General features: G+C 43.5%; 2 protein-coding genes across 2 annotated transcripts in view; both read right to left on the bottom strand.

Moving 5' to 3' along the window:
- The window catches only part of LOC105547309 (zinc finger protein 506-like), a 215,032-nt gene that overhangs the window by 176,074 nt on the left and 19,247 nt on the right, over positions 1–19,711 (bottom strand).
- Positions 1–19,711, bottom strand: part of LOC105547382 (zinc finger protein 486-like) — a 29,826-nt gene that overhangs the window by 1,187 nt on the left and 8,928 nt on the right. Inside the window, 2 exon segments of the mRNA XM_011990969.1 lie at positions 11,100–11,151; positions 16,329–17,379. Of these exon segments, the coding sequence (XP_011846359.1) occupies positions 11,100–11,151; positions 16,329–17,379 (1,103 nt within the window).

Consider the following 19,711-nt stretch of genomic DNA (forward strand, 5'->3'; position numbering starts at 1 on the left):
TTCTGTCCAGGAAGAATGCCCTCACCTCTTCATCCCCCTGCAAGACATGGCAGTGGGGGACGATGTGGGGCTGTCTGGATGAAATGACAAGAGAGGACTGGCCTGGATGTGTTCTGGGTTGCCCTGTTATCTGTGGGTACGCCTCATTAGAAATGAGTGCTGAGTGGACAACTGCATTTTCAGAGAAGGCTTTTAGTTTGAGCCTTTGTAAGGCTAAAACTCAGAAATGTAAGGATACCATGGAAGAGCATGTTACTCTCTTGAGTATCTCTCACCAAAGGAGCTGGATACAGAGTTGCCTCTAGGAGGTGGGGTCCTGGTTTTCTAAGTTCTGTTGGGTTCCATCACCAAGGAAGTATGTTAGTCTCTTCAAGGTTCCATCCACTGGCCCCTTCTTTCTATAAGACCTACCCAAAGGCCCCACTGATTACTCAGCCTCCTCTCCCATGTCAGGCCTCTATTTGTATGTAATTGTGAAATCACACCTTCCCCTTAATTTCCTGGGAAGACCTAAATGCAGCCTGGGCTTTAGAATAGAAGAGACAGCTGGGTCAGAACCTTGTTTATCTTACCATATCTGTGACCCAGTAAAAGCCGTTGTCTGTTTTGGGGCTTCCCCAGCCTCCTACCATGCACAGTGGGGATTATGCTGGCATCTACCTCCTAGGGAATTTATCAGGTGTATATGAGACAAAACTTATAAAAATCATGGTGTAGGCTGGGTGCAGTGGCTCAAGCCTGTAATCCCAGCACTTGGGAGGCCAAGGCGGGTGGGTCACTTGAGGCCAGGAGTTCGAGATCAGCCTGTCCAACATGGTGAAACCCCATCTCTACTAAAAATACAAAAATTAACTGGGCATCCTGTTGTGCACCTGTAATTTCAGCTGCTCAGGAGGCTGAGGCAGGAGAATCGCTTGAGCCCAGGAGACAGAGGTTGCAGTGAGCTGAGATCGTGCCACTGCACTTCAGCCTGTGCAACAGAATGAGATACTGTCTCAAAGAGGAAGAAAATCATGGTGTGGTGTCACCTGTAGATAATGCACACGCTTAGAGAGGGAAGCATTACAAGAATGGGTGGGGAGTAGCATGAACTCCAACTCAAACAGGCCTGGGGTCTGACAGTGTGATCTCGGGAAAGTCACTTCCCCACTTGGCCTCATTTTTCCATTCTGCACCAGCAAGAGGTTGAAATTAAATTCCAATATTGTCCTCTGGCAATAAACTTTCCAGTGCCTTCCCATCATATTAAGGATCATATTCATGTGGCTTGTCTCAGCCTATGTGGTGGGCAGTCTCCACAAAGTCTCCCAGCACTAAGTCATTAGTAACTCAGTTTATTATTGAACAAAATGGCTCACTGCCTGATGCGATGCTTGGTTTTTGAGGGGGGAAAAACATCTTGTAGTTTAGCCAACAAGGAGATAGGAGTTCAGCTCAAAACTGTTTCCTTATACTGGCTTTAAGGCAGTAATTAGAAAAGGTAAGAGGTGGGTTCTGGATTAATAGGGAGCTGCTGGAAGGGAAAAAGGAGTACAGAAAGTCACTGGGCATGCACAGTCATCTTGTTCTCTCACAGGTCATGTGCGAATTTGGGGAGAGTTGGTACGAAACATGCAATGGAGGCCGGGCGTGGTGCCTCACACCTGTAATGCCAGCACTTTGGGAGGCCAAGGCAGGCGGATCATGAGGTCAGGAGTTCAAGATCAGCCTGACCAACATGGTGAAACCTCGTCTCTACTAAATATACAAAAATTAGCTGGGTGTGCTGGCAGGCACCTGTAATCCCAGCTACTCAGGATGCTGAAGCAGAGGAATCGCTTGAACCTGGGAGGCGGAGGTTGCAGTGAGCCGAGATCACACCACTGCACTCCAGCCTGGGCAACAGAGTGAGACTCCGTCTCAAAAAAAAAAAAAAAAGAAAGAAAGAAAAAGAAAAGAAAGAAAGAAAAGAAAAAGAAACATGCAATGACAATTTGGGTCCTGACATCAGCAAGCTTATTCTTCACAGGCTTCAGTTGACCATATTGGTTCCAACTAATTTCAGCCAGTTTTTAAAAATCTCTTAAGCAAAGGAAATTTCGGTGTTTCAACAAGTTTTTTCTTATTTGTCTTTTGGAAAAACCCAACTTATTTTAGTCATAGGTTTTTTTGTTTTGTTTTGTTTTGTTTTTGTTTGTTTGTTTTTGCTTTTTTTTTTTTTTTTTAACACCTTGGGGACAAAAATTCCACTTCGGTCCAATGGAGTACAGAATGATAGGGTATCATTTTTGTCGCAGTTCAGGCTGCCATACCAAAGAACCGTGGACTAGGAAGCTTATCAGCAGAACTTAATTTCTCACACTTGTAGGGGTTGGAAATGTGGGATCGGGGTGTCAGCATGGTTGAGCTCTGGTGATGACTCTCCTGAACTGCAGACTGCACACTTCGGGTTTTATCATTTGGCAGAAGGAGGGAGAGAGCCCTCTGGGGTATCTTTTTTAAAGCCAGTAATCCCAATCACGAGGACCCCACCTTCAGGACTTAATTATGCCCTGCCTCAGAGTACCATGACTCTGAGGGTTAGAATTTTCACACAAATATAGGGGGAGAAATCGTAACTCTCAAGTTTATATACATATTTCTAAAAGCTGTCATTTTCTTCCTACTTGCTCTGTCCTGTTTGCTCCCTCAGTCTCTCTTTTTTTGTGTGTCTGTTTAATTCTCTGTTTCTGCATTGTATTCCTCAAATTGAAAAAACAAATTCCAATGCTACGAGATGCTCTGTGTGCAGACCCACATAAAAAGAACTGAGGGAGTGCTCAGGCCAATAGATGGAAGAAACTTGGGCTCTCAGGCCACACAAAATGTTGCCAGTTTCCACAGGATCCTTCCCCAGTCCAGCTTCTGTTGAGAACTCCAGTTTCTTATGAGGCCTAAGCCTCCTAAAGACCTTGAGGAAGAGGCACCCAACTAAACTGTGTCCAGTTTCTGGTCCCCACAAATTGTGATAGTATTTGTTGTTGAAATGTGCTAAGTTTCAGGGCAACGTTGTAAGAAAGAAGCGGATAACTAGCCTCATCTCCCAGGCCCCAAGATTCTCCATCCTTCTTCTTCTCTCTCAGGCTCTCTGCAGCCACAGTGGTCCCTTTCTAACTTCTGCCCAACTCACACCTGTGGGTCTCTTTACTAACGGTGGCTTCTCCTGACACATTCTTATGCAGGGCTGGCTCCCTATTGTCATTGTCATCATGGCATAAATGTCATCTCAGGGAGGCATTTGGGTCACTCCATGTAATGATTTCCCAGCTCTTCTGTCAACATTCTACTTGATATTATAGCAGTTGCTCTTTTCTTTCACGTATACTTGTTTTAGTGTTTTTGGTCATCTGTCCTCAGACTGGTCCTCAGGGCAGGGTGCAGGCAGGATTCAATCCTTTTCTGTACCACATGTTGGGTCCACCAGGGTAGCTGGCAAAGGGTTAGTGCAAGGGAAAGACTGGCTAAGTGAATGCGAGGGGGAATCTCAAATTCTCCTTCCTGCTTTTGACCACTTGACAATGTGGGGATCGTTGATAATAACACAAGGTGCATGACCTCAGTGTGACTCTTCCTTGCTCCAGCTTCTCCAGCAAAGCTCAGTGGGCACCAGAAGCCCAGAAGGCTGTCACCACCTAGAGGCCATCACCGGCACTGCAGCCCCATGCAGGAGCATCACAGAACAAAGCTACTTTTATGTTTGGGTCCTCAAGACACTGACTCTCCAGGATCCCAGGTGACAAAGGAGCAGCATCTGAAGACTCCAAGTGCAATAAGAATAATCTTGGAAGCCTCCATTGTCCTCTCTTTGCCTCCACCTTTTGGGTTGTGCTCTTTACTCACGAGGGACAACCCCTCATCCAGGGAAATTATTTTCTACTACTTCCAAATGATCGTCTGAAGAACACAGCAGGAACTAGTATTTTCCCTGGACTTCAGACTCAGAGTCCAGTTACATGGCACATTTTGCTCTATCCCACCTTTATCTCCCCAAGATGCCTCTGGAGTGACCATGCCTCACTCTAAAGGACTTCTAGGGAGTGGAAGCATTTTTGCAGTCTCAGAGCAAAGAGTCTTGGTTCACCAATGAAGAACCAAGGCCAGCAGACACTTACGGGTTTGTTCAACCATTGAGGTCACCCACTTCAAGTACTCTTGTTTGTGAGGTATGAAAAGGTTTTGCTGTAACCATTGTCTATGCTAGGCTGAGATGGGGACATAACTCATTTCCATTTCTGGTACCTACAGAGGTGGATAGCAGGACCCCAGTCCTGTCCTCTTGAAACTGACCTGGAGAGAACCCCAGCTGATGGAGAACCCTGGAACCCGGAGGATCCTCCTGCTCATTCTCTGTGCCCCTAGACGTGTAGCTAGAGGAGGGCATGCCCCTGGCTTATAGCAGAGCTGCCCCATTCTGATTTTTTTTTTCTTGTCTTATGCCTGATTTCTGTCTGCCTCTTTTTTATCCTCACCTCCATGATCTTTCCCGGAGAAGTGTTTGTGTGTGTCTGTGTGTGCTTATCTGAGAATATGGAGACAAAAATAGCCCATGTGGAGAAGGAGAGCACAGGGCTTTCTAGTATTTAGGGGCTCTAATTTCCAAAACAAACCTGATGGGTGCAGTAGAGCCAAGGTCAAGGAAGCTGGAGCTCTCCCTAATACTCCAGACCCTAACTTCCTCCTGGGGTCTGGATCAGTCCCTGCCTCTTTTGGGGCCTCAGTTTCCCAATTTTAAAATAAGAAATTGGGATTTTTTTGTCTTTTAAAATTTCAATAGGTTTTAGGTGAATAGGTGGTGGTTGTTACATGGCTAAGTTCTTTAGTGGTGATTTCTGAGATTTTGGCACACCCATCGTCTGATCAGTAAACACTGTACCCAGTGTGCAGTCTTTTATCCCTTACCCACTCCCATTTTTCCTCCCTGACTCCCCAGAGTTCATGTATCATTCTTATCATGCCACTGCACTTCAGCCTGGGCAACAAAGTGAGACTCTGTCTCAAAAAAAAAAGAGAAAGTACTGCTTATTTATATGAATTCAGGTTGTCTACAAACATTACACATAACCATGCTAATTGTTCTGAAGTAATAAATAGAAAGCAAGGTACAACTACAACTCCACTGTTCAATTTATGCACTGAACTGTTCTTGCTTTTGCAGTGTAAGTACTTCAGGCTGCAAATATTGGATGATTTCTTTGGATAATCAGGTTTCTGTCAAAGAAACTTAGTATCTTTTAGTGTTTATCATCCTGTATTGCTAAATTTGATTTTATCTTTGTGCTAAGCCTCCGTGTGCTCTTAAAATTAGCTTTTATCTAAACGAATCTGTGTCTACTTTAAAGGATTGAAAATGAAAAAATAAACTTTTCAGAGGCAAAAAACAAAGCAATAAATCTGGAGTACTAGATAATGATAATCTGGAGTCAGAAAAAAAATCACAGAAGATTTAACTGTTAATATGATTTACATATATTTCAAAAAAGCAGGGAAAAATATCTACATATATCCAAATTCCTTAAGAAAAGAGGCAACAGCAAAATATTTTTTTGAAACTTTTTAAAAAGTTTTGAACTCTTGGACATCTTAAATTTGCACACTGTATGCACTTGAAAGAATGTTTGCGGGGGAAAAACCAGAAGAGAAAAAAGATGTTATATAAAATCCATGAGTGCACAGGAGCAGTGCAACAGAATAGAGAGGCCAGAAATAATGCCACCCTCCTACCACCATCAGATTCTGACAAAGCTGACAAGAGGAATGTGGGAGGAATTCTTTCTTTAATAAATGGTGCTGGAATAACTAGCTAACATTATGTAGAAGACTGAAACTGGACCCCTTCATTACACCATATACAAAAATCAACTTAAGATAAATTAGACACTTAAATGTAAAACTTAAAACTATAAAAAACCCTGCAAAATAACCTAGGATATACTATTCTAGACACAAATTGGTAAAGACTTTATGACGAAGCTACCAAAAGCAACTGCGACAAAGGAAAAATTGACAAATGGGATCTATTTGAACTTAAGAGCTTCTTCACAGCAAAGGAAACTATCAACAGAGTAAACAGACAACCTACAGAAGAAAAGAAAATATTTGCAAACTTCGCCTCTGACAGAGGTCTAATATCCAGAATTTATTAAGAACTTAAACAAGTTTACAAGAAAAACCAAACAACCTCATTAAAAAGTAGGCAAAAACCATGAACAGATGCTTTTCAAAAGAAGACATACATGTGGCTAACAAGCATATAAAAAAAGATCATTGCTAATGATTAGAGAAATTAAAAGAAAAACCACAGTGAGATACCACCTCACACCAGTCAGAATGGCTATTTTTAAAAAGTCAAAAAATAACAGATGCTGGTGAGGTTGTAGAGAAAAGGGAATGCTTATACTCTGCTGGTGGGAGTGTAAATTAGTTCAAAAACTGTAAAAAGCAGTGTGGTGATTCCTTATGGAACTAAAAACAATTATCATTTGACCCAGGAACCCAATAACTGGGTATATACCCAAAGAGATATAAATTATTATATTATAAAGACATATTCACATGCATGTTCATTGCAGCACTATTCACAATAGAAAAGACATGGACAGGCCCTAAATACCTCTCAATGATAGACTCGATAAAGAAAATATGCTATGGTCAGAAACTGTGGCCCATACCTGCAATCCCAGCACTTTGGGAGGCCAAGGCAGGTGGATTGTCTGAACTTAGAAGTTTGAGACTAGCCTAAGCAACATGGCAAAATCCTGTCTCCACGAAAAAAAAAAAAAAAAAAAATTGGCCAGGCGTAGTAACGCACACATGTAGTTCCAGATACTTAAGAGAATGAGGTAGGAGAGAATTGCTTGAGCCTGAAAGGTTGAAGCTAAAGTAAGCCAATATCATGCCATGGCACTCTAGCCTGGACAGTAAGGGAGACCCTGTCTCCAAAAATAAAAGATGTAGTGAAAACAAAGTATGATACATAGACATTATACAATACTCTGCAGCCTTTAAAAAGAAAATGATGTCCTTTACAATAACATCGATGAAGCTGGAGATCATTATTTTTAGGAAACTAATGCAGAGCCTGGGCACAGTGGCTCACGCCTGTAATCCCAGCACTTTGGGAGGCCAAAGCGGGCGGATCACCTGAGGTTGGGAGTTCGATACCAGCCTGACCAACATGGAGAAACCCTATCTCTACTCAAAATACAAAAAAATTAGCTGGGCATAGTCGTGCATGCCTGTAATCCCAGCTACTCAGGAGGCTGAGGCAGGAGAATTGCTTGAATCAGGGAGGCAGAGGTTTCAGTGAGCTGGGATCATGCCATTGCACTCCAGGCTGGGCACGAAGAGTGAAACTCCATCTCAAAATAAATACATTAATTAATTTAAAAATCAGACTTTATTAAAGATCTTCTGGAGAAAAGAATCCTGCAAAACAAGGTCTTCAACTTACTGTACGTATTAAAATTTGAGAGGTGCCTTCTAACCCAACATGTCCTTTCCATCTGAAAAATATTCACAACTCATTCTGTATGAAGAAAATACAGCACTGAAAAATATACATGTTGGCGAGGCCAGGCGAGGTGGCTCATGCCTGTAATCCCAGCACTTTGGGAGGCCGAGGTGGGTGGATCATTGCCGAGACCAGCTCGGTCGGGGAGACCCTAGCCCAGCCGTGCTGGAGGAATTAAAGACTCACACACAGAAATATAGAGGTGTGGAGTGGGAAATCAGGGATCTCACAGCCTTCAGAGCTGAGAGCCCAAAACAGAGATTTACCTACGTATTTATTAACAACAAGCCAGTGATAAGCGTTGTTTCTATAGATTATACATTAACTAAAAGTATTCCTTACGGGAAATAAAGGGATGGGCCAAAGTAAAGGGATGCGTCCGGCTAGTTATCTGCAGCAGGAGCATGTCCTTAAGGCAGAGATCGCTCATGTTATTTTTTTTTTTAGTTTAAGAACACCTTTACACAGTTTTCCGCCCTTGGTGGGCCAGATGTTCCTTGCCTTCATTCCGGTAAACCCACAACGTTCCAGCGTGGGTGTCATGGCCGTCACCAACATGTCACAGTGCTGCAGAGATTTTGTTTATGGCCAGTTTTGGGGCCAGTTTATGGCCAGATTTTGGGGGGCCTGTTCCCAACATCTCATGATGTCAGGAGTTCAAGACCAGCCTGGCTAACATAGTGAAATCCCGTCTCTACTATAAATACAAAAATTAACCAGTCCTGGGGGCAGATGCCTCTACTCCCGGCTACTAGGGAGGCTGAGGCAGGAGAATCGCTTGAACCCGGGAGGCATGGGTTGTGGTGAGCCAAGATCAAGCCACTGCACTCCAGCCTGAGCAACAGAGTGAGACCCTGTCCCCCTCCAAAAACAAAACAAAACAAAAAATATATATATATTTATATATATATATGCATATTCGTGTTCATGCCCTTAATTTTATACTTTATTATCTATCGTTATAAGAACTGATGTTGTGGATCTTATGCTATTCTTTTTTCTCAGAGAATACATTAGAGAATATTTCTGTGTTGAAAATTATTTTATTGGGTAATTTTAGTAAGTCTTATAAATCAGAGCCAGTCCTCTTTACTCTGTCATTACACCTTAAGTCGAATTAAAAATTATGCCCATGGCCACGTGGTAAAAACGTGTGTGTGTGTCAGTGACCACTGCAATTTAGAGATGTGGCCAAATAATTCTCTCTGGAGGAGTGGCATTGCCTGGACACTGCACAGCGGAATTTATATAGGGATGTGATGTTAGAGAACTACAGAAACCTGGTCTTCCTTGGTGAGGATAACTTAAGTACATAATTTATAATATATCCTAAAGGTTTTATTTCTCTTTTTTGTAGAATGTGTTGTAGTCATTTATTCTTTGCATAAGAGTTTCTGATCCCCTTTTCCCAGAAAATCTTCAAAATTTGTTCATTTAGAAAAGAATTCTTCAAGATGTTTCATTTGAATCCAAACTTTCCACATTCCTAAGTTGGGCTATATTCTTCACTCTAAATTAGTGGTAATTCCAGAAATGTAATGGCATAAAATATTGTTGCCCCACTTGAAAATCTAATTGCCACCACCAATTTTGGATTCAGTAGTACCAGATAGTAAAATTAAGAAACTTACAAATTGAAAGTATTTTCTAAATATTTAGAAATTTGTTATAACTTAATATTTTAGTATTAATTTACTAGAATATTTTATCACATCCTCTCTGCTGAGCACATTGCTAGCTTGTAATTAGAGAATATGAGCAAGATTCATGGTTTTTTTAAAAAATTTTTAATAAAACAGGTATTGTTTTCTCTAAGCAAGACCTGAACACCTGTCTGGAGCAAGGAAAAAACCTTTGACTATGAAGCGATATGAGATGATTGCCAAACCCCCAGGTAGGTGTGAGTGAAAATGAATACAACAGACGACACAGATAAGAGGTCCCAAGGTCAAAGAGAAAGCAAGTCTTAGATGTGATTTGGGAAGCTGTGTTCCAAAGAAAATAGTTCCTGGGATGCTGATATATATAATATATTTTACTCTCACAAATGGACATCGTCTGTCTTATGCTTTTAAATTCTCTAAGAATTCTACTTTTTGTTTGGTGAGCTTCCTTCAAGTTCAGAGTGAGAGCCAAAGTCATCTTCATGGGATATAAGAGACTGCACGATCTAACTGCTTTCCATTATTTTGGAGACACACAAATATCTGCATAATTTTGAGAAATTAAAACTATGTTTTAGTTGTCTTTTTGCATCAGGTCTGAAATGTGTGTGAGTAGCAGTTTCTGTTGCATTTTTTTTGTTCATTTTTCTGCATAGTCCATTCTGTTTTTATTACTATATAGCCTTGAAATATAGTTTGAAGTTGTAAGTATGATATCCTTCTGCTTTGTTCATTTTCCTCATGATTACTTTGGCTATTCAAAGTTTATTTTACTTTCATGTAAATTTTAGAATTGTGATTTCCATTACTGTGAAAAAATACCACAGGAATGTTGAAAGAAAATTTATTGAATCTATAGATTACTTTGGATAATATGGCACTGAAACTCTATTTATTCTTTCAAACCATAGACAAAATATTTTAAAATTTATTTGGATCTTCTCTAATTGTTGCATTTTTTTTTTGTAAAGATTTTTTACCTCCTTGGTTAAATTCTTCCTCAGAAATGTATTAATTAATGCCATAGTAATAAGATTTTTTTCTTCCTCTGTTTTATCAGATAGTTTAAGTGGATGAAACCATGTATATATTTGTATGTTAATTTTACATTTTGATAATTTACTGAGTGTATTTATTAGTTTAGATAGGTTTCAATGTACTGTTTATGGTTTTTTAAATATGAGATTGTGTGAGCCACAAACAGCAGCCTTTTACTTAGTTTTCAATTTCAATGGCTTCTATCGTTTCTTTGACTATTTCTTCTGCCACATACTTCCGGTGCTAGATGAAAATAGAAGCATCGACAATGGGCACAATGTAGTTTTGTATTGGTGTCTAAATTTGATGGAGCAAACGCTTCTTCATGTTTTCATAAACTGATTTTAGAAGGTAAAGATCTTCTTTTGTTGGGTCCTTAGGGTGATGAGATGCCCTCTGAATTTGTAGTGAAGAGGGATTGTAGCTTGGTCACAAGGCTGCTGGGTCTGCACTAGGGTCCACCTTTAGTTGACTTGGTACAGGGGCTTGGGTAGTTGTAATCCCCATTTTATTTTTGGACAGACTGAATGTCCTTCAGGACTTTGCTCCACAGGGCAGACATTGGGGCAGGTTTTTGCGGTTGGTTCTGCATATAATGGGCCTTATAGCAGGATGTGGATGAGTATGGCTTTCACTGAGTACCAGAGAACATTTCCTCAGGTAACTGTACATTTCTATATAGGCAGAACTGGCCACAAACTGTGGCTCACGTAACTGAAACTGAGACATTGAGCTGCTTCAGAAACCAGAGTAAAGGCCAATGTCTGCAGGTCTGCCTATGTGGCTGTAAATGGGTGCCATTGCACTCCAACCTGGGTCACAAGAGTGAAACTGCATCTCAAAAAATAAATGAATAAAAATAAAATAACTGAGAACTTGTTATAGGCTTTGCCACATTCTTCATATTTGTAGGGTTTCTGTCTAGTATGAATGATGCGTAATAAGGGTTGAGAACTTCCTTAAAAAGTTTTGTCGGCCAGGCACGGTGGCTCATGCCTGTAATTCCAATACTTTGGGAGGCCAAAGCAGGCAGACCACCTGAGGTTAGGAGTCTAAGCCCAGCCTGACCAACATGGAGAAACCCCATCTCTACTAAAAATACAAAATTAGCCAGGTGTGGTGGTGCATGCCTATAATCCTAGCTACTCAGGAACGCTGAGGCAGGACAGCCGCTTGAACCCAGGAGGTAGAGGCTATCGTGAGCCAAAATTGCACCATTGCACTCCAGCCTGGGCAACAAGAGTGAAACTCGCTCTCAAACAAAAATAAATAAATAATAATAATAAAATAAAGCTTTGTCACTGTAAAGGTAAACTGAGGCTGGAGCCGAAACGGGAACAAAGACACAAGGCAAATGGCAGTGAGAATAGCCTTTTATTAGGGCTTGCGGGCAAGGTTCCTCGGTCCAAAGGTGTGGGCCAAGGAAGTTGCACTGAGGGAGGAGGGTAGGGGCTTTTAGGTAGGGAAGCTGGTTGTGCAAACACGGCCTGGGGGGTCTTGAAACTACTAGGGCAGGAGTTGAGTAAGGGTCATGAGGGAGGGGTCTTTGGAAAATGTCAACTGAAACTGCTGTTTACGAACTTGTGGAATGCAGGTGAGCTGCAGGTCATGGGGGAGTGTGACTGCCCAACCAGAACTCTGAGGCATGTAAGTCTGCGGGTGTGTACAAGGGTGAAGGGAGTCTTTAACAAAAGGCCTGCTATGCCGGGTAACGCCGCCATGTTGGGTCTAGATTCCTGCCTAAGATTCCGACCTCTTTCTAATAAGAAAATAGGGCGACGTGTTCATCTGCCTGCTTCCTGCTGGTATGGGTCATCGGGGCGTTCTTCGGAGGTCGGAACTCGGGTATAGGGGTGGAGCAGCATCTGATTGAAAGTGACCTGGGAGACTTCTTTCATGCAGTCCTGGATGAAGCAGAGGATACAGGAAGCTATGAGTAGTAAGAAGCCAATGATTAGTAAGGGGCTTAGAAAGGGTAGGACTTAACTGGCCACAGATGACTGCCACCACCTAAGTGAGGGCCTTGATCCGAGGTTTTTCTGGTGGAGTCTTTCCCGAATCTTTTCTAGAGTGAGGAGATTGGTTTCTACTAGTCCTGACTCATTGATGTAGTGTTCGGCTGGGAAGGGGAAAGGAGGGGGTTAGGTTAGAGGAGTTAAAAGGGCTGGGTAAGGGTACCGCAACCAGTGGGGACTTATTCAAGGCTGCACACAAGAAACAACGAGAGATGTTGTGTACCTCGGCCATGTGTACCACTTGAGCCCCTTCCCTGACTAAAGTTAGCCAGGAAAAAGGGTTGCTGCCGTCCTGGGGCTTGCTGCCTGGGCTAGAGCTGAGATGGCTTCCTCCTGTTGTCTGATGTCAGAGGCCAGGCTGATGAGGCTGCTTATGACCTTGATGTAGGCCTTAAAGATCCTGAGTCGGGCCATGGGGTAAGACTCACTGTGCCCACCAGTCCTAGGAAGGACAAGATCTCTTCCGCATCTTGAGGAGGCTGGAGAGTTTCAATGAGGCTTATTCTATCTGCTGTGAGGCTTTTTGTAGTGGGCATGAGGAGTATGCCTAGGTAGGTGACAGAAGGGCTGCAACATTGAGCCTTAGCCGGGGTAACCTGATAACCTCGGTCGCCTAGAAAATTTAAAAGTGTAGCAGTATCTCTGCAAGGGAGCACTCCTAGGAAGGACTACATAGTAATAAGTCATCAACATACTGCAATAGTGTGCTGTGGGTCAGGGGACAGAGGACAACATCCTGTGCCAGTGCCTGTCCAAAAAAATGGGGGCTACCACGGAACCTTTGAGGCAAAACAGTCCAAGTCAGCTGGGAAGAAATATGAGTGTCTGGATCTTCCAATGTAAAAGCAAACAGAAAGTGGCAGTCTGGGTGTAGAGGGATGGTAAAGAAGGCATCCTTCAGGTCAAGGACAGTGAAATGAGTGGTGTCAGGGGGAACGCATGAGAGGAGTGTATATGGATTAGGAACAACTGGAAAGGTAGGGACTACTGCCTCATGGATGAGGCGTAGGTCCTGTACGAGACGATAGGCCCCAGAGCTTTTCCGTACAGGCAGGATAGGAGTATTGCACGGTGAGTTGGCGGGAACTAGAATGTGCTGCTGGGGCAGGTGCATGATGATGGGTTTTAGTCCCTGTCGGTGTTCAAGGGAGATAGGGAACTGGGGCCTAGAGGGAAACTTAGAAGGGTCTTTTAGCCAGATGCGGACCAGAGTGTGGTGGCGGGCAATGATCAGCGTGGAGGTGTCCCACACCTTAGGGCTAATGGGGACTGGAAATGGGAGTGGGGGGGTCAGCCTGGCGGGGTTTGTCAGGTGAGAGAAGGGGGAAGAGGAACACGAGGTGTGGGGAGGGGTTGGGTCGGAAGTGAACTGAGGTCCCTAGCTTGGAGAGGAGATCTCATCCTAACAAGGGGACTGGGCAAGAAGGAATGATAAGAAATGAGTGTGAGAAGAGGGAGCCATCCAGGTGGCAAGACAGAGGAGGAGTCTGGCGGTAGGTGGAGGGAGTGCCATCAATTCCCATGACTGTGACAGTGAAGGGTTGGCTGGGGCCACTGAAGGAAGGCAAAACAGAGTAGGTAGCCTCTGTGTCCATAAGGAAGAATATGGACTTACCCGCTACCTGGAGCATAACCCTGGGCTCAGCGAGATTGAGAGGGGTCCCCGAGTCTGGGTCTCTTCAATCTTCGTCAGTGTCGACGAGCTGGAAGGCGCCTCCAATACCTGGAGGAGGGTCATCACGTGGAGGAGCAGCGACCGTCCTTAGGTCGGGGCAGTCTGACTTCCAGTGGCCCATCTGCCACAGTTCGGACAGGGGTGAGTTGGCTCCTTTGGGTTAGGGCACTGCCTGGCCCAGTGGCCGTCGTTGTCGCACTTGAAGCAGGCACCAGGTGGCCCTCGGGTAGTACCTCCTTTTTGGGAGCTCCTGGAGCTGGCCGGCCTCAGGGCTGCTACCAAGGCCTGGGTTTGGACTTGTACCTTCTGTTTTAGCCTGGCCTGTCATTGGGCTTCAGATGCTTCCTCCCGGGAGTTGTAGACCTTGAAGGCCAGTTTGACCAAATCCTGGATGGGAGTTTGAGGGCCTTCCTCCGCCTTTTAAAATTTTTTTTGGATATCAGGGGCCGACTGAGAAATAAAGTATGAAGCTAAGACGGCTCCTCCTGCAGGGAAGGCAGGGTCAAGACGGGTGTACTGAATAAGTGACTCTGTCAGCCAGTTAAGAAAAACAGCCGGATTTTCATCTGAGCCGTGGACTACCTCCTTTAACTTATTAAAATTGACTGACTTATTGGAGGCTGCCTGCATGCCAGCAAGAAGGCATTGGACCATCATATCTCGGCAGTGGCGGCCTGCCTGATCAACCTGCTAGTCCTAGTTGGGCTTGGCTGAGGGCACCGCCTCAGTGCCAACTGGCATGGTGTGGTCAGTTAAATGAAATAAGTCAGCGTACTGCCTGGCTGTCACTAGGATACGCTCCCGTTCCTTAGGGGACAGGGTTGAGGTCATAACGACATGGGGATCATGCCAGGTGAGGTCATACGCCTGGCACAGTTATCTGAACTTTTTGAAGTACTGAGTAGGATTGGCCAAGAAAGAGCCTACATGCTCTTCAATCTTAGACAGGTCTGCCAGAGAAAACAGCACATGAACCCGGACTACTCCTTTGGCACCTGCCACCTCTCGCAAGGGACACAGGAGGTGGGTCCTGGACCGAGTATGGGCTGAGACAGGCGAGGAAGGGGAGGAGGTGGAGGTAGGGGAGACAGAATCTGTCAGGTTTGGCGAGGGCACAGGATGGGTGGAAGGGAGGGGAGGCACTGACGAGGACAGGGATAATGGCGGGTCAGGGTAAGGAGAAGGTTGGGTGGGAGACTGAAGGGGTGGCCGGGATAGGGTGTCAGGAGGCTCAGAAAAAGAGGAGGAATCATCCCTTTCCTTGCTCGGGGGAAGAGACTTTGCGAGTAGGACCTGAGCTAACGAGCACTGAGTGCAGAGATCTGGGTGAAAACGCAAGTCCTAAAAGGCTTGAACATAGGGTATCTCATACCATTTGCCTAGTCTCTTGCAGAAGTTGGTCAGATCTACGAGGATGTTAAAGTCTAGAGTGCCTTCTGCAGGCCACTGAGACTGATTACCCAATTTATACTGCGGTCATGCTACTGTGCAGAAGAACATGAGCCACTTTTGTTTTAGGTCTTGGCTGAGACTTAAAGTCTGGAAATTAGCCAAGAGGCACCTCAGAGGGGATTTTCGGTCTGGTTTGGACTGGGTAGTTCCCATGATCCTAAGGCGGGCAGTCCGGTGGCAATGGGAGCGTCCTCTCACTGCCACGTGGAGTGCGGGGTACGGTGGCTTCCAGGGAGGTTGGACATCTCCTAGTCCCCAGTGCTGAGGTCACAGTTGACCAGAGAGAGCCCCTGACATGGTCGCACATTTTGGACAGGGACTCCTGGAGGGAGCCTACAGGACGGGGGAAAACTTACCCAGCAGTGATCGAATTGAGTCTTGGATTTGGTGAGACGGCTCCCGGCTCGGAAAGGAGGTCCTGGTTCGGGGAGAGGAGAGCCTGCCTGACCCGGCAGGGGTACGGGGAGGGGGTCTCCTCCTGGGTTTCGGCACCAAATGTAAAGGTAAACTGAGGCTGGAGCCGAAACGGGAACAAAGACACAAGGCAAATGGCAGTGAGAACAGCCTTTTATTAGGGCTTGTGGGTGAGGTTCCTCGGTAAAAAGGTGTGGGCCGAGGAAGTCGTACTGAGGGAGGAGGGTAGGGACTTTTTATAGCCCAAGAGGTAGGGAAGTTGGTTGTGCAAACAGGGCCTGGGGGGTCTTGAAACTACTAGGGCAGGAGTCGAGTAAGGGTCATGAGGGAGGGGTCTTTGGAAAATGTCAACCGAAACTGCTGTTTACGAACTTGTGGAATGCAGGTGAGCTGCAGGTTATGGGGGAGTGTGGTTGCTCAACCAGAACTCTGAGGCATGTAAGTCTGCGGATGTGTACAAGGGTGAAGGGAGTCTTTAACAAAAGGCCTGCTACGCCGGGTAACGCCGCCATGTTGGGTCTAGGTTCCTGCCTAACAGTCACATTCTTGGTTAGTGTCCAATATGAATTCTCTTATGTTTATTAAGGAGTGAGGACCAGTTAAAAGCTTTGCCACATTCTTTACATTTGTAAGGTTGCTCTCCAGTATGAGCTGCCTTATGTTCCGTTAGATTTGAGGATGTAGTATAGGCTTTGCCACATTCTTCACATTTGTAGGGTTTCTCTCCAGTATGAGTTCTCCTATGTTTATGGAGGCCTGCAGACCATGTAAAAGCTTTGCCACATTCTTCACATTTGTATGGCTTCACTCCAGTATGAATGATCTTATGCATAGTAAGGTGTGAGGAACGGGTGAAGGCTTTGTCACATTCTTCACATTTGTAGGGTTTCTCTCCCGTATGAATCTTCTCGTGTTTACGAAGGATTGAGGATGAAATAAAGGCTTTGCCACATTTATCACACTTGTATGGTTTCTCTCCAGTATGAATTTTCTTATGTGAAGAAAGAGTTGCAGGATGGTTAAAAGCTTTGCCACATTCTTTACATTTGTAGGGTTGCTCTCCAGTATGGATTATCTTATGTGTAGTAAGGGTATAGGAGTACTTAAAGGCTTTGCCACATTCTTCGCATTTGTATGGTTTCTCTACAGTATGAATTTTCCTATGTGTAGTAAGGGTATAGAAGTACTTAAAGGCTTTGTCACATTCTTCACATTTGTAGGGTTTCTCTCCAGTATCAATTTTTTTATGTGTAGTATGGGGTAAGGACTGGTTAAAATCTTTGTCACATTCTACATATTTCAAAGTGTTTCTTTCAGTATGTCTTCTCTTATGTCTCTTTGAATTTGAAAATTGATGAAAGACTTCCACATATTTACCACATTGAAATATTTTGCTCTGGGTAGTTGTCAAACATTGGTTAAGTCCATTGTGACCTCTTTTGTGTACCTCACACTCATCCACGCTTTCACAGCCTTTTTTAAACTGTAAATTGCCATGTCCACATTTTTCAAATTTTCTAAGTATCACTTTTTGGAAAGAATCTTTTATGCTCTGCTCTGGCCGAAGGTCTTGGGCAAAATGAGAACACAAAACTGAAAGAAACAACAAAAACACATTACTTCAATTGCTAGACTCAGATAAATACACTTTACAAATCTAACCTATAAAGTTATAAAAACTACAAAAACAAGATGACATAGCAAAATACCTCAAGCTGTAATTTCTTCCTGGACATATAAATGTAACAAAAACATACTGCCCAAAATACATTTGTGAAAAATTTATAAATGAGTTAAGTGTGTGAAAGGCCCCGGGTGAGCATAAAGCAAACAGTCACAAACAAGATAAAGAAAAGTCTGTTACTTATATGCAACAGCTCTTCTTGCTCCCCAGCATAACACTGTGCCTCAAAAAGTAAATTGCCAACCTGGTGCAGTGGCTCACGTCTGTAATACTAGCGCTATGGGAGGCTGATGTGAATCACTTCAGGTCAGGAGTTCAAGGCCAGCCTGAATAAGATGGTGAAACCTATCTCTACTAAAATTACAAAAAGTTAGCTAGTTGTGGTCATTGGCAGCTGTAATCCCAACTACTCAGGAGGCCAAGGCATGAGAATTTCTTGAATCCAGGAGGCGGAGGTTGCAGTAAGCCAAGATTGTACCACTGCACTCTGGCCTGGGTGACAGAGCGAGACTCTGTTTCAAAATAATAATAATAATAGAATAAATTGCCAACAAGGCATAATGGCTCATGCCTGTAATTCCAGCAATTTGGGAGGGCAAAGCAGGAGGATCACCTGAGGTCAGGAGTTTGAGACCAGCCTGAACAACATGGTAAAACCCCATCTCTACTAAAATACAAAAAAATTAGCCAGGCATGGTAACAGGTACCTGTAATCCCTAGCTACTTTGGAGGCTGAGGCAGGAGAATTGTTTCAACTGTGGAGGTAGAGAATGTAGCCAGCAAAGATCATGCCACTGCACTCCAGACTGGGTAAGAGTGAGACTCTGTCTCACACACACACACAAAAATATAAATTGTGCCAACTCCTGGTTTCCTTTTTAAAAAACAGTGTATGTACATTGGTACATACATCTTTATTTCTGTCTTCTAGGGGCTTTTTTAGACACCAGATAATGTGTCCCATGACAAAAAATGCTGAAAACAATGGTGATATACATTGGAATGACAGTTTGCTGCGTCTAAAGGTAAATTATAGAGAAGCAGAGAAACTGCAGTACCCCAAACAGGGAATGGGTGTAGCAAGTGATTACTGACTATTAAGAAGAAATACAAATAAGCTGATTTAACTAAACAATAAACACAAAATTTTAGACAAGATTCATCCTGAAAACATGTTTGAGAAATTCCCAGAATCTCCAGCCAAGACAATTGATTTCAGACTACACCAGGACAAAGCTATATTATAAAGATTGTAACAGGTAGCTTTTTGTTAATTTCCAAATCTCTATCAAAGATTGTAATATATACCAAATATTAAAACAACATGGCCCCATCAAAAAAATTTTCAAAAGCATCCATAAAAAGTATATAAAGTAATTTTTAAAATTCCAAATGAATTGAACAGCCCAGTGTTGGTGGCTCATTCCTGTAATCCCAACACACTGGGAGATCAAGGTGGGAAAATCACATGAGGTCAGGAGTTTGAGACCAGCCTGGCCAACATGGTGAAACCCTGTATCTACTAAAAATACAAAAATTAGCTGGGCATGGTGGCATGTGCCTGTAATCCCAGCTACTTGAAAGGCTGACACAGGAGAATTGCTTGAACCTGGGCGGGGAAGGTTGCAGTGAGTGGAGATTGTACCACTGCACTGCAGCCTGGGCAACAGAGCAACACTATCTCAAAAATAAAATTAAAAAGGCCAGGCACGGTGGCTGATGCCTGTAAACCCAGCACTTTAGGAGGCTGAGGTGGGTGGATCATTTGAGGTCAGCAGTTCAAGATCAGCCTGGCTGAGATCACACCACTGCACTCCAGCCTTGGTGACAGAAAAAGACTCTGTATAAGAAAAAAAATAGAAACCCAGACAACTACTGAAAATCAGAAAAATGAGAATAAAAAGAAATACTAAAATACCAAAAAACCAAAAATTGTGGATATAAAAAACACAAAAAATAACTGAAAAATTTATTAAAAGAAAATATGATATAAACATAAAAAACTGTATAAACAAACTTAGATACACACAAATATATTTATAACAAACACACATATAAGCAAAATTTCAAAAATCACATAATGATGTTCCATTTATAAGCATAGTCACGTGCGATAACCAGTGAATTTTTTTTTTTAGACAGAGTTTCACTCTTGTTGCCCAAGCTGGAGTGCAATGATGTAACCTCAGCTCACTGCAACCTCTGCCTCCAGGGTTCAAGCGATTCTCCTGTATCAGCCTC

This window comes from Mandrillus leucophaeus, unplaced genomic scaffold, assembly GCF_000951045.1.
Source record: "Mandrillus leucophaeus isolate KB7577 unplaced genomic scaffold, Mleu.le_1.0 Scaffold11, whole genome shotgun sequence".
Classification (NCBI taxonomy): domain Eukaryota; kingdom Metazoa; phylum Chordata; class Mammalia; order Primates; family Cercopithecidae; genus Mandrillus; species Mandrillus leucophaeus.